Below are 13,663 nucleotides of genomic sequence, written 5' to 3'. Positions count from 1 at the left end.
TAATTTCAAACTGTTCAATTGAAAAGTGTTAAGATTTTCAATTTACACTTGTAAATTATTGAGCCTATAAATTACAAATTTCTGAATCAAACATTTTTTGAGCTTCAATTTTAAAAGTTTAAAATTCAAAAGATTTCTACTTTGAATTCTTCAATTTGTAGTATCGTTTTAATTGCTTTCAAAAAAGAAATATTCAGTTTTAACAGTTTTAATTTTTTAGTTCCAATGATCGTGAAAAACTTTTTTAAATCGGAAATTTCTTCTTCGATTAAAAAGCAGCGTGGCGACTAGGCCGGGAAATGACCGGGAATTTTATTGATCGGGAATTTGCTTCTGATGACAGTAAAATTCAAGTTTTCATTATTTAAATAATTGTTGTAAATTTGTTGACCATGTAACTACTTTGTTGAAAATTAATTTTTTATCTAAAAATTGAAGTATTTCCGTAGAAAATTTAACTATTTTGCTGAAAAAACATTTTATTGTGAAGAATTCGATTTTCAATAGAAAATTGAATTATTGTATTTTGGATGGAAAATTTATTTTCTCCTTTTTTTATTTGTTATTTTTGTCTCTAATTAGCCGAAAAGTAAGGTAGTTTGGAAATCCGTTTTTTAATTGTAAATCTTTTTCATGATTTCGATCATGAGTTCGATCTTAAATTAAGAATGTATTGTTTTTTTTTTAAAATGAAATTTCAACTCTTTTGCTGAAAATTGACATTTTGTACAAAAAAATCAACTATTTGTTTAAAAATTTATGTTCTGCGTGGAAAATTTTTTTTTTATATAGAAAATTAATTCTTATGGCTGAAAATTCATAAGTTTGTTTGAAAATTAATTTATTCAACTAAAAATTTAACTGTTCCGTTTTTAAATGAAATGTTATTTTTCATAGTTACGAATTCAACAATTTGACTTAAAATTGGTCTTTTTTAATGGGAGATTCAACTCTTTTATTGCTAATACATGTATTTTCTTAAAAAATCGATTTTTTTTGTATAGAAAATGATCTTTTTCTTTTATAGTTAATCTTCTTCTCTGAAAAGTCTCCTGGTTTGTTGAAAATTTAATTATTCCATTTAAATTTTTATAATAATAGTTGGAAATTCATCTTTTAGGTTGGAAATAAAATTATTTTGTTAAAAGTTAAATTGTTTTGTTAAAAATTATTTTAACTTTTTAATTATTCAAAATTGTTTTTTAATTGAAATTTCGTATTTTTTCGGAGAAATCAATGTTCTTGGTTGACAATTAATCTTTTTGGTCAAAAATTAAACTATTAAATTAAAATATTCATCATTTTAGTTTAAATTGATCTTTTTGGTTTGAAATTCGATTATTCTAGTCAAAGATTAATAATTTTAGTAGAAATTTAATTGCTTTCTTTTAACATGTAATCTAAAAAAAATTTGTTTGATGTAATTTTTTAACTGAAAATTTAACTTATTCCATTTGAATATTGAAAATCATATTTTTCTTTGAAAAGTTAATCTTCCTGTCGAAAAATTATTCCTGTCAGTTAAAAATTCAAGTATGCCAGTTAAATATTTATCATTTAAGTTGAAAATTCATCTCTTAGGTTGGAAATAAAATTAGTTTGTTAAAAGTTGAACTTTTGTTAAAAGTTATTATTTTTTTGAAGATTCATAATTTTAATTAAAAATTCATTTCATCAATTAAAAAATTAGCTATGTGATTGAGAATTTTTTTCCCCTTGAATTAAAGGGTATTTTTTCCGAAAGGTTAACTGTTTTGTTGCGAATTTTTTTTCCTTTTCGGATGAAGTTGAAAAATTCGCGTTTTTTTGTAGAAGATAACCTTCTTGGTAGAAAATTCATCTTATTGGTCTAAAGTTAATTATCTCATTTAAATATTAGTAATATTAGTTGAATATTTCATAGTTTTCATTAAAAATTCATATCTTGGGTTGAACATTAATTTTTTAAAATTAAAATTTAATTATTTAGGTCTTGGTTTCCAATTTATCTTTTTTTTCTCTAAAAATTAATTTTTTATGAGTTTGAAAATTCAATTATTTCAGCTGAAGATCCATTGTTTTTTTTAAACTCATGTTTTTGGTTTAAAATTCAACTGTTCTAGTTGCAGATTGATTATTTTGATTAAAAATTATTGTGTCAGGTTAAAAATTAATTGCATTAACTAAAAATGTAACTACTCCAATTTCGGTTGAGTGTTCCTTTTTTTTAGTTCCAAATTCAACTGTTGCATTGAAAATTTGTCTCCTTCAATTGACAATTCAACTATTTTGTTAAAAAATTGATGTTTTATGAAAAAAGTGATGTTTTTGTAGAAAATCTATCTTGTTGTTTGAAAATTCAACTTTGTGGTTGAGAATTCAAGTATTTCAGTTAAATATTCATGATTTTAGTTAAAAAATGATCTGGTTGAATTAAAATTCAACTATTCTAATTTTTCTAACTTTAAGTTTAAATTTTATTTTTTTTTGAAAATTGATATTTTTTAGTGAAAACTTCAAGTATTTGTTTAATAATTCAGATATTTAAAAAAAAATTTCGATCTGTTATGTTGATGGATGTTTAGAATGAGCGGGATAAATTAAAATAAATGTTTCAGTTTTCCGTCAAATATTAATATTTTACTTTTAATTGACCGGGAAAATTGAAAGAATTGACCGGGAAAAACCGAGAAATGACTGGTCATTTGGAATATTTAAATACTTTTCCATTTTGAAGGCCCTGAAACAAAACTGATTCAGCTTAAAATGTTTTAATTAGGAAAATGTTAGAATTAAATAATCAGATCATTTTTTAATTTTCGTGTTGGAAACGAATGACCTGGATGATCTTTGGATGCCCTGGATGTAATTTATTTCCGATATTTGAGTCAATTTGATTTAAATTAAAGATTTTCTAACCTCGAACGTATTTTTAAAAAATAATAAGTTTATTTTCTTACAGCAATTGAGTTGTTAGAATTGATGTTGGAGTTGGACGCTGAGAGAAGAATTACAGCAGAACAAGCTCTCGCTCATCCGTATCTTGCACAATACGCGGATCCAACAGACGAACCAACTTCATCGCCATACGATCAGAGTTTCGAAGATATGGATTTGCCGGTGGAAAAGTGGAAAGGTTATTATTTTTAAAAGTATTAAATTATCTTTTTAGTTATAAATTATATTTTTTTGGTTGAAAATTCAACAATTTTCTTAAAAAGCCATCATTTTTCGTTGCAAATCCAACATTTTTGTTCAAAATTTCCGCAATGTCATATTTAAAAAAATAAAATCTTCTATAAAAGGAATAAAAAAGTATTTCAGTTACAAATTCAAAATTAAAAATTTTATTTATTTATTTTAAACAAAAAATGACTTTTTAACAAAATATTTGAATTTTTAACAAAATAATTTAGTTTTCTACATAATAGTTGAATTTTCAACCTAAAAAGATAAATTTCAAACAAAAAAATTGCCATAGTTTTTATATTTCGATCAAAAATATGGAATTAATACGAAAAGTAGAATAAATTTAAAACCAATCACACGGATTTTCAACATTTTAAGATTTTTCACTCAAGAAATAAATAAAAGTTTATCTAAATTGTTTAACCTCTAAGCCAAAAGAATTTTTTCTGTAAAAATTACATTTTCATAACAAAAGTATGACTTTTTAGCAAAAAATTAAGTTTCCACGATACAAAAATGACATTTCAAACCAAGAAAATTTTTTTTTTTACCAAAAAAAAGGATAATTTCCAGCTAAAAAAGATCAATCTTAATAAAATTAAAGTTATATTTTCAGTTGAAAAATTATTTTCAAACACAAAAAAAAGAATTTTTTCGCTAAACAGTTAAATTTTCAAACAAAGGCATGCGTTCAATTAAAAAAATAAATGTTCAACTTTTAACCAAGTAATTGAATTTTCATATAAAATAGATTAATTTTTTAACAACATAGTTTAACTTTCAATCAAAGAGATGAATTTTCAACTAAAGATATAAATCTTTAAAAAAAAGTTCTTAACAAAGACAGATGATTTTTTAATTCAAAAAGATAAATTATTTAAAAAATAGTTGAAGTTTCTATTAAAAAATATTAAAGTTGACTTTTCACGATGAAAATATGCATTTTTAAACAAAAACTAAATTTGTACGAAAAAAGTAGAGAAAACAGATGAAATTTCCAGTAAAACACCAAATGGTTGCATTTTTATAAAAAAAATTCTGGTTAACTTTCCAACATCAAAATAGGAATTGTAAACAAAAAGGTAATTTTCTACTAAATAGTGGAATTTTTAACCAAAAAGATTGACTTTATAACAATATTGTTAAATTTTCAATAAAAAAGTTTCATTTTTGTCGAAGAAAAATTAAAATTCTACTAAAGCGGGTAAATTTTTAAATCCAAAAGATAAATTTTCAAAAAATAGTTGAATTTTCATCCAAAAATATTTCAGTAACCTTTTCAACACAAACATTAAAATTTTAAACAAAAAGTTAATTTTTATAGGGAATAGTTGAATTTAAAACAAAAACTTTGCTTTTTTATTAGAGAAAGATGAAATTTTAAATAAAAAAGATTAATTTTCTGAAAAAAATAGTTGTCATCCAAGAAAGATTTCAGTTGGCTTAGCAGAAGCAAAATTGAACCTGAAAGAAAAGATTAAATTGCTACCAAAAAGGATGTTTTTTAAAAAAAGTTTTGAATATTGAACATAGTAATAAAATTTATAAATAAAACGATAATCTTCAGGAGAGTGTTTTTGCGAATTTTCAAAAATTACGTTATAAATTAATTAGATAATTTATTAATACTGAAAAAATAACAATTCATTTCTTGCATTTGTCTCTGAAGTTTTAAATAGTTAAAATTCAAATAAAAAGAGATCAATTTTTATCCAAATTATTGAAATTTGAACTAAAAAATATTATTGTTAAAAAAAAAAAAAAAAAATGAAATAGTTCGATTTTTAGTTAAAACAATTATTTTTTTCACAAAAAAATTAACTAAAGTGATTAATTTTAAATTAAAATTAGGAATCTTCAACTGCAATAGATCAATTTTAAACCAAAAAGATAAATTTATAAATAAAATTATGAATATTTAATTGAAACACTTGAATTTCTAACTAAGAAGACGAATTTTCAAACAAGAAGATTAATTTGTAAACAAGAAAATTAATTTTGTACTAAAACAGACGATTTTTCAACAAATACATGAATTTTCAACGAAATATAATTTTCAAATTTTCAGCTGAGTAATTGGATTTTTAATTTAAAAAATATGAATTGACAAAGAAAAATGGTGTAGATACATTTTCAGTTTAAAAAAAAAATGAATTTTTAACCAAACTGATAAATTTTTAAATGAAATGATGAATTTTCAACTGGAATAGTGGAATTTTCTACCTCAAGCATAATTTTCAAAATAAACGATGAATATGTAGCTGGAATACTTGAATTTTTCAACAACAAAAAATGAATTTTCAAACTAAAAAATTGATTTCTACAAAAAAAAAAACAATTTTTCAACCAAATACATGAAATTTCAACGAAGTAGTTGAAAATTTAACCAAAATAGACCAATTTTAAGACAAATAATTTTTAATTAAAAAAGGTCAATTTGCAAAGAAAAATTGAGTCGACAAATTTTCAGCTAAATAGTTGGATTTTTAATTTAAAAAATGTTAATTTTCAAATAAAACTGGAGTAGATACATTTTCAATCAGAAAAAATTCATTTTTAACCAAGCTGATGATTTTTGAATTCAAATGATTAATTGTCAACTGGAATAATTTTGAATTCAAATGATTAATTGTCAACTGGAATAATGGAATTTTCTACCAAAAGGATAATTTTTCAAATAAAAATATAAATATGTTACAGGAATACTCACATTTTCAACCATCAAGTCGTATTTTTAAACGAAAAGATTAACTTTTTTGCTAAAAAATACGATTTTTCGACAGAATTCATGAATTTTTAATGAAATAGTTTAATTTTCAACCAAAACACACAAATTTTAAGACAAACAGTTGGATTTTTTATTAAAAAATATCAATTTGCAAAGAATAATTGAGTAGATAGATTTTCAGTTAAAAAAATTAATTTTTAACCAAACTGTTCAATTTTAAACTAAAATGATGAATTTTCAACTAGAATAGTGGAATTTTCTACCATAAGGATAATTTAAAATATAAAATTATGAATATGTCACTGGAATACTTGAATTTTCAAACAAAAAGATTCATTTTTTTGCTGAAAAATACGATTTTTCGACAAAATTGATGAATTTTTAACGAAATAGCTTAATTTTCAACCAAAGAACACAAATTTTAAGACAAATAAATGGATTTTTAATTGAAAAATATCAATTTGCAAAGAAAAATGGAGCAGATAGATTTTCAGTTTAAACAAATTAATTTTTAACCAAACTGATGAATTTTTAACTGGAAAAGTCGAATTTTTTAACAAAATGACTATTTAAAAAATAAAATCATGAATATGCAACTGGAATACTTTAATTTTCAAACAAAAAAAATGAATTTTCTAACTAAAATATTAATTTATACAAAAAAAAACAACGATTTTTCAATCAAATACATGAATTTTCAATAAACAGAAATGGATTTTGTTTATTTTCAGTTTAACAAAATGTATTATCAACCAAACTGGAGAATTTTTAATTAAAATTATACATTTTCAACTGGAATAGTCGAATTTTCTAACAAAAGGATAATTTTCTAAATAAAATGATGAATATGAAACTGAAATACTTTAATTTTCAAACAAAAATATTAGTTTTTTTTACCAAAAAGACGAGTTTGCAACCAAATAAATGAATTTTTAACGAATTAGTTAAAGTTTCGACAAAAAAGGTAAATTCTCAGACAAATTGTTGGATTTTAAATTGAAAAATATAAATTTACAAACAAAAATGCAGTTGATAGATTTTCAGTTTAAATTAATTATTTTTTAACTAAACTGATGAATTTTCAATTGGAATAGTTGAATTTTCTAACAAAAGGATAATTTTCTAAATAAAATGATGAACATGAAACTGGAATACTTTAATTTTCAAACGAAAAGATTAATTTGTCTGCTGAAAAATACGATTTTTCGACAAAATTCATGAATTTTTAAAGAAATAGATTAATTTTCAGCCAAAACACACCAATCTTAAGACAAACAGTTGGATTTTGAATTAAAAAAAATCAATTTTCAAAGAATAATTGAGTAGATACATTCTTAGTTTAAAAAAAAATCATTGTTAATCAAGCTAATGATTTTTGAACTAAAATGATGAATTGTCAACTGGAATTTTCTACCAAAGGGTAATTTTTCAAATAAAATTATGAATGTGTAACTGGAATTCTTGAATTTTCAACTAAGAAAACGAATTTTCAAACGAAAAGTTTAATTTTTTTGAAAAAAAAAATAGAATTTTTCAATAATATTTATGAATTTTTAACGAAATAGTTTAATTTTCAACCAAAAAACCCAAATTTTAAGACAAATAATTGGATTTTTAATTGAAAAAATATCAATTTGCAAAGAAAAATGGAGTAGATAGATTTTCAGTTTAAACAAATTAATTTTTAACCAAACTGATGAATTTTTAACTGGAAAAGTCGAATTTTCTAACAAAAGGACAATTTAAAAAATAAAATGATGAATATGCAACTGGAATACTTTAATTTTCAAACAAAAAAACGTTTTTTCAACCAAATACATGAATTTTCAAGGAAGTAGTTGAAAATTTAACCAAAATAGACCAATTTTAAGACAAATAATTGTATTTTTAATTTACAAACATGAATTTACAAACAAAAATGGAGTAGATACATTTTCAGTCTAGCAAAATGTATTATCACCCAAACTGGAGAATTTTTAACTAAAATTATACATTTTCAACTGGAATAGTCGAATTTTCTAACAAAAGGATAATTTTCTAAATAAAATGATGAATATGAAACTGGAATACTTCAATTTCCAAACGAAAAGATTAATTTTTCTGCTGAAAAATACGATTTTTCGTAAAAATTCATGAATCTTTAAAGAAATAGTTTAATTTTCAACCAAAGAACAGAAATTCTGAGACAAATCGTTGGATTTTAAATTCAAAAATATGAATTTACAAACAAAAATGGAGTAGATACATTTTCCGTTAAAAAAATTGATTATTAACGAAACTGGAGAATTTTTAACTAAAATTATGAATTTTCAACTGCAAAAGTGGAATTTCCGATCAAGAGAATAATTTTAAAAAATAAAATGATGAATATGTGTAACGGGAATACTTGCATTTTCAAACAAAAAGATGCATTTTTTTTAGAAAAAAAAAAACGATTTTTCAACAAAATACATTACGATATTTAAGTACAGTCTCTTAAATCAATAAATTCTTTAGTGATGTATTTTTTTACAGAACTCGTCTACCATGAAGTAGTAAATTTTGTACCTCCGCAATTGCGGTCAGCAGTGGTGGCAAGTGAAACGACCTCATAATAGTACGTAAAAAAAAATGTCAATAGATTTTGACTATCAAGTATTGTATAAAGCTAACATTTAACAAATTGAAGGAAAAGAAGGTATGCAGTAATAATGTAAAGTATCACTGTACATAACTTGCAAGTAACTTAGAAATAGAATATATTATACGAGCTTATATTTTCTTAAAATATTAGATATACATATATTTTCAATATTTTAAATATAACGAAATCAATATAAACACAATGATAAAGTCTGTATCAAAATGAGTCAGAAATTTACAAGACTCTCACCAAGCGCCCGATGCTCGAGACCGAGGGTTTCACCAAGCACCCGTTCCGCTAAGCCACGCCTTTAAAGCTTGGCGGGAAATATCTCATCGACGCATTGTTTATTTTTTAATGCATTTTTTGGTTCGGTACAATCCGGGAAAGTTCGGAATATGCGCGAGATTCAAATGTAGTATGGAAAAGACTTTTAAAATATTAATAAAAATCATGTGAAATTTAGTTTATTCTTAATGAATGAATGGACTAAAATTTGAAACTTGATAAAATGTAATTAAAAGTAATTAAATTAATAAAAATCATCGAAAAGTCAACAAAAAAAAAAAGAAAAAAGAAAGAAAGCCGATGGGATACATATTTTGTAAACAAGTGGTACAATATTTAGAATGTAATGAAAAGGAATCGAACTTTTATCATTTCTGAATAAAAGCGCGGAAAATTGTATGATTTTGCTTTTAAAAACTAGAATTTTTGAATTTAGATAATTTCATTAGAACGGGGTTGAAATTGAAAACTAAATTGAATATTTCAAACCAAAATCTTCTAAAATTATAGAAATCTAAACTTTAATTGTAGAAAAAAATATGGTTGAACTTAAAAATTAATTAGGCATACTTTTTTCAAATGAAAAAATAAATTCACCTTAATTTCTCTGTTAAAAATGAAAAAAATTTAAATTGTAAACCCTTAAAATGGAATTATTCTATAAAAAAAAGTACAAAATTTAATTACTCTAGAAAATTGAAATTAAGACAAATGCAAGCTTCATTTAAGACTAAAAGAAAATTAGTCGCGAAGAATTGTTGAATTAAAACTTTTTTGTACTGAAACTCTTAAAAATTTCTATTACTTTGAGTGAATTTAATTGTTTGGAAATTAATCATTTTTAAATTGTCAATTATACTTTTGGAAATTCATACAATTCAATTTTAGTAAGTTTCAAAGTTAACAATTTTAGATTTAAATATTCTAAATAGTTTAGTTTCAATTTTAAACACCCAAAACTTTCTGGTTTCTTAAATTCTTCGAAAGCATAGGATGTCAAAATAAATTCAAGATTGTGAAAAATTAAGACAATAATTTCTTAAATGCAAACCTATAAAATGAACTGATTTTAGAATCAGGTATGACTCTTCTTTTATTTGAAAAATGTTCCAAAAAGTTAGATATTTCAAAAAGAATTTTTTTTGAGCCGTCAAATGATTTCTTTAATTTTAACAAGTTTCAATTTTACATTTAAAATTGAAATTGTTGAATTGCAAAAGGTGTAATTGACATATTAAAAATTGCTAATTTCTAAACGATTAAATTTAATTTTCTGAAGTATACATTTCTTAATATTTTCTTTTTAAAATTAATTTTTATTTCGAACGTTGTTTTTAGAATAATTAAATTTTAAAGGTTCAGAATTATACATTATTTCACTGAGAACAGTGAAAATAAAGGTGAAGTTATTTTTTGATTTTAGAAAAATGTGTCAGAAGCTTTTACTTTGAAATATTCAATTTAATTTTCAATTTCGAATCGTCAAATATTAATCATTTCGAATTTACTAAATTTTACAATGATCAATTTTTGGAAATTCTAATCGAAATGTATTAATTTTTTAACGTTTTGAAATTGTGCTCTTTTCAATTTTAATCTGAAATTATTTAGTATTTCGAGATGCGTGGATTCAAAATGAAATTGTTCAAATTTAAACGTTTTGAATCAGAATTTAGAGAATTTCAACTTCTTCCTAAAGAAAAATGTCTAGATTTAAAAATCATCGTTTAACGGATTTAAACTGTAAAAGCTTTTGTTTCAACATTTTTTCAATTAAAAATTATCCAATTTCAAAAAGTTTTATCTAGAAATTATATAAATGATGACTATAAACTAAAATTTACATGACTTTTATCAAAATTTTCAAGTTCTCTCCATACTAAATTTGAATCTCCCGCATTTTCCGAACTATCTTGAATGTTCCCGAACAAAAAAATCAATAAAAAATGGCGGCTCTGGCGTTTTCAAGTAAGCACACGCGTTTTCCATTGAATCCTGTATCCAGTGTATTATATACAGGGGCGAACAGAAGTTTTCGCACACCCTTTTTTTATTACTGATTAAGTTCTTTTAATTTGAATGATCTCAGAACTAAAAAACTTCTCTTTAAAGGGTTGATTTCTTTTGAAATTTTGTTCAAAATGAGCCCGGGCTGAAACCAATGTGTCCATTTTTTAGAGGAGATATTGCAAAAATAGTGTAAATTTGAATATTTTATTACATTTTTTATAATTTCGGAAATAATCAACATTTTTCATTGTTCTTGAACTTATGTTGAAGCTATTTGTTAACCGCACCATAGCAGCTTACGAGTATAAATCGTAAACATTTTCTTATAGAATTAGAACTTGAACATGTAACAAAAAAGTTGGAAACATTTGAAAACATCTTATCTGTAGGAAAATCAGAATAAAAATTAAATAAATATATATTTTGAGAAAATTTCATAGCAACTTCATGATTATATGTTTTATATATTCCAGAATAATATTTTTGCAATATATACTTCAAAAATAGACAAATTTGCTTCACCCAGGGCCCATTTTATACAAAATTTCGAGAGCAATCAACTTTTTTACCTCTTGCATAATTAAAATTAAGAGAACTTAATCAGTCACCAAAAAAGAGGTGGTTATCAGTGGTTTGTATAAAATTTTTAATCCACTCAGTTCCTTTAAATATTTAATATGTGTACTGTGTACACTTATGTCTGTGTAACAGCTGCTTGATTTTCATTCAGCTTTGATATCAAAAGGAATCGAAATGTACGTACTCAAGTACATTAGTATAATTTATTTACAAGTTTTTATCAAGTGTGAATCATTGTAACGCACACAAATATTCATGTTTCTCTTTTATATTTATGTGTCAATTTTAATTCAAATATATTTGAAAGTTGCGTATTAGCTGGGGATGTGACAAATAGCTCTAGTATTTATACTGAATATTTGTTGTTTTAAAATTAATTCGATTTTTGTTGAAAAAACTTGCGATTGTTCAGCGGGATCATCAGTCCACCAAATTAGTGATGGGAAATTGAGTAATGTCATTTGAAATATGAAATATTGTTAAGATATCGCTTGTACCTTTATAGTTCATAATTGAAAAGTTAACTTATTATGGTTATTGTACTAAATCTAGAGTATACAAATTAATGTACAACGTGTAGATTTTATTGAATTCAGTTACTTTTTTTACATATACACCCGAATAAACTAATGAAAAACTAAAATATGTATTTTTTAAACTTACCTTATTTTTTCCTTCAAGAGTTCTTTATTTCCCTCACATAATTTTCCCTACTCCCAAAGCCCACTATTCCCCTCATTTTCCCTCCCATAATTTTTCCTCACCTTCCCTACTCCCCTGTCTTCATTGTCTATCACTTCTCTTTTCTTTATTTCCCCTCACTTCCCCTCCCCCATGACCGCTCTCTTTTCCTTTCATAATTTCTCTTCACTCCCTGTACTTCCTTTCCCATAATTTTCCCTTACTTCCCCTACTCCCCCTCTCTTTATTGACCATCACTTCTCTTCCCCTTTTTTCCCATCAAGTAACCTAGTACCTCTCCCTCGCTTACCCCGACATACCACACGCTTTCTCTACTTCTCGTCGCCTCATTTCTCCTCACTTCCCTTACTTCCTTTCCTCTCATTACCCCTATTTCCCACCTCAATCCTCCTACTTCATGATCTTTTACTTTCCCTCCTTCCAACCCTTATTTTTCTACTATAATTTTCCCGCTACTTCCCCTACACTCATTTCCCATCACCTCCTATCCTTATTTTCCTACACATTCCCTCCCCTTATTTGATATCACTTCCCCTACATCCTTTCGCCCACTCCCTACTATACTTCCACACTTTCTCTACTTCTCCTATCCTCACTTTCACTACTTTCTTAATCCTCCCTGTCCTCATTTCCCCTACTTCTAATTTCTCCTCTCATTATTTTTTCTCACTTCTTTCACCAACATTGCCTATCACTCCCTCTAACCTCATTTCCATCTCTTTTCCCCCCATAATTTTCTATCGCTTCTCTTACTCCCTCTCCCCTCACTTCTCCTATTTCCAATCACCTTGTCCGTAAATTCCTTATTTTCACTTTCTTTACTCTTCCACACCTTATTTCCCCTACTTCCACTCTTTTAATTTCCCGCCCACTATCCCTCATTGGGAAAAAGTACAACGGACGGACTAACACATGCCGGGAATTTTATGAGACCGGGAAATGACTGATTTATTTTTTGTGCGGGAATTTTACAAACTTTTAATAACAAAAATTTGAACCTTGATTTTAACCGTTTTTTCAATACAGTGAAATCCTACAATAGTCCTTCTAAGAATTGACGTCGCGCCGCAGGTAGGTGTAATAGTAGGTGCGCGGGGTTCAGATTGTCACTCAGGCGAGCACTCAGGCGTGAACAAAGAAAAGCGGAACAGGCTATAATGAGTTAGTTCCCACCCACCGCCAGCCTCAGCATCGGCGCTATAGAAGAGTTTCACTGTAATTAGTTGAATTATAATCTTTTTCAGTTATGATATCATTCAGTTTGGAATGCGTAATTCGAAAATTTTCCGCTTTAGATTTTAATTTTCAAGCGTATATTATAATTTAAGGAATTTTATAATACAGTTTACAATTTTTGAAAAATTGAAAAAATTAAAGATTTTGGATAGAAAATTTTTCAATTGAAATGTCCTAGTTCAATAAATTTAAGCGCCCGATGAAAACTTGTCAAACTATTTTCAATTTTTTAAAAACTTTAAAGTAATATATTCATAATTGAAGGCTTTTATGAAATTGCAAATAGTATTTCAGTCTAAAATATTCCATCTTTAAAACATTAAATTTGA

General features: G+C 25.1%; 1 protein-coding gene across 2 annotated transcripts in view; it reads left to right on the top strand.

Annotated features, from left to right (window-relative positions):
- LOC117174395 (mitogen-activated protein kinase p38b-like) overlaps positions 1–9,352 on the top strand; it is a 45,737-nt gene extending 36,385 nt beyond the window's left edge. For both annotated transcript variants that reach the window (XM_033363484.1, XM_033363483.1), the window contains exons 9-10: positions 2,942–3,115; positions 8,411–9,352. In XM_033363484.1, coding sequence (XP_033219375.1) covers positions 2,942–3,115; positions 8,411–8,490 — 254 coding nt within the window. In that variant the 3' untranslated portion in view covers positions 8,491–9,352. The remainder of the gene's footprint in view (positions 1–2,941; positions 3,116–8,410) is intronic.
- Positions 9,353–13,663: the final 4,311 nt, after the last annotated feature.

The sequence above is a fragment of the Belonocnema kinseyi genome, chromosome 6 (assembly GCF_010883055.1).
Source record: "Belonocnema kinseyi isolate 2016_QV_RU_SX_M_011 chromosome 6, B_treatae_v1, whole genome shotgun sequence".
Classification (NCBI taxonomy): domain Eukaryota; kingdom Metazoa; phylum Arthropoda; class Insecta; order Hymenoptera; family Cynipidae; genus Belonocnema; species Belonocnema kinseyi.
Note: the sequence above shows the minus strand (reverse complement) of the source record. Positions and strands in the feature narration are given on the sequence as shown.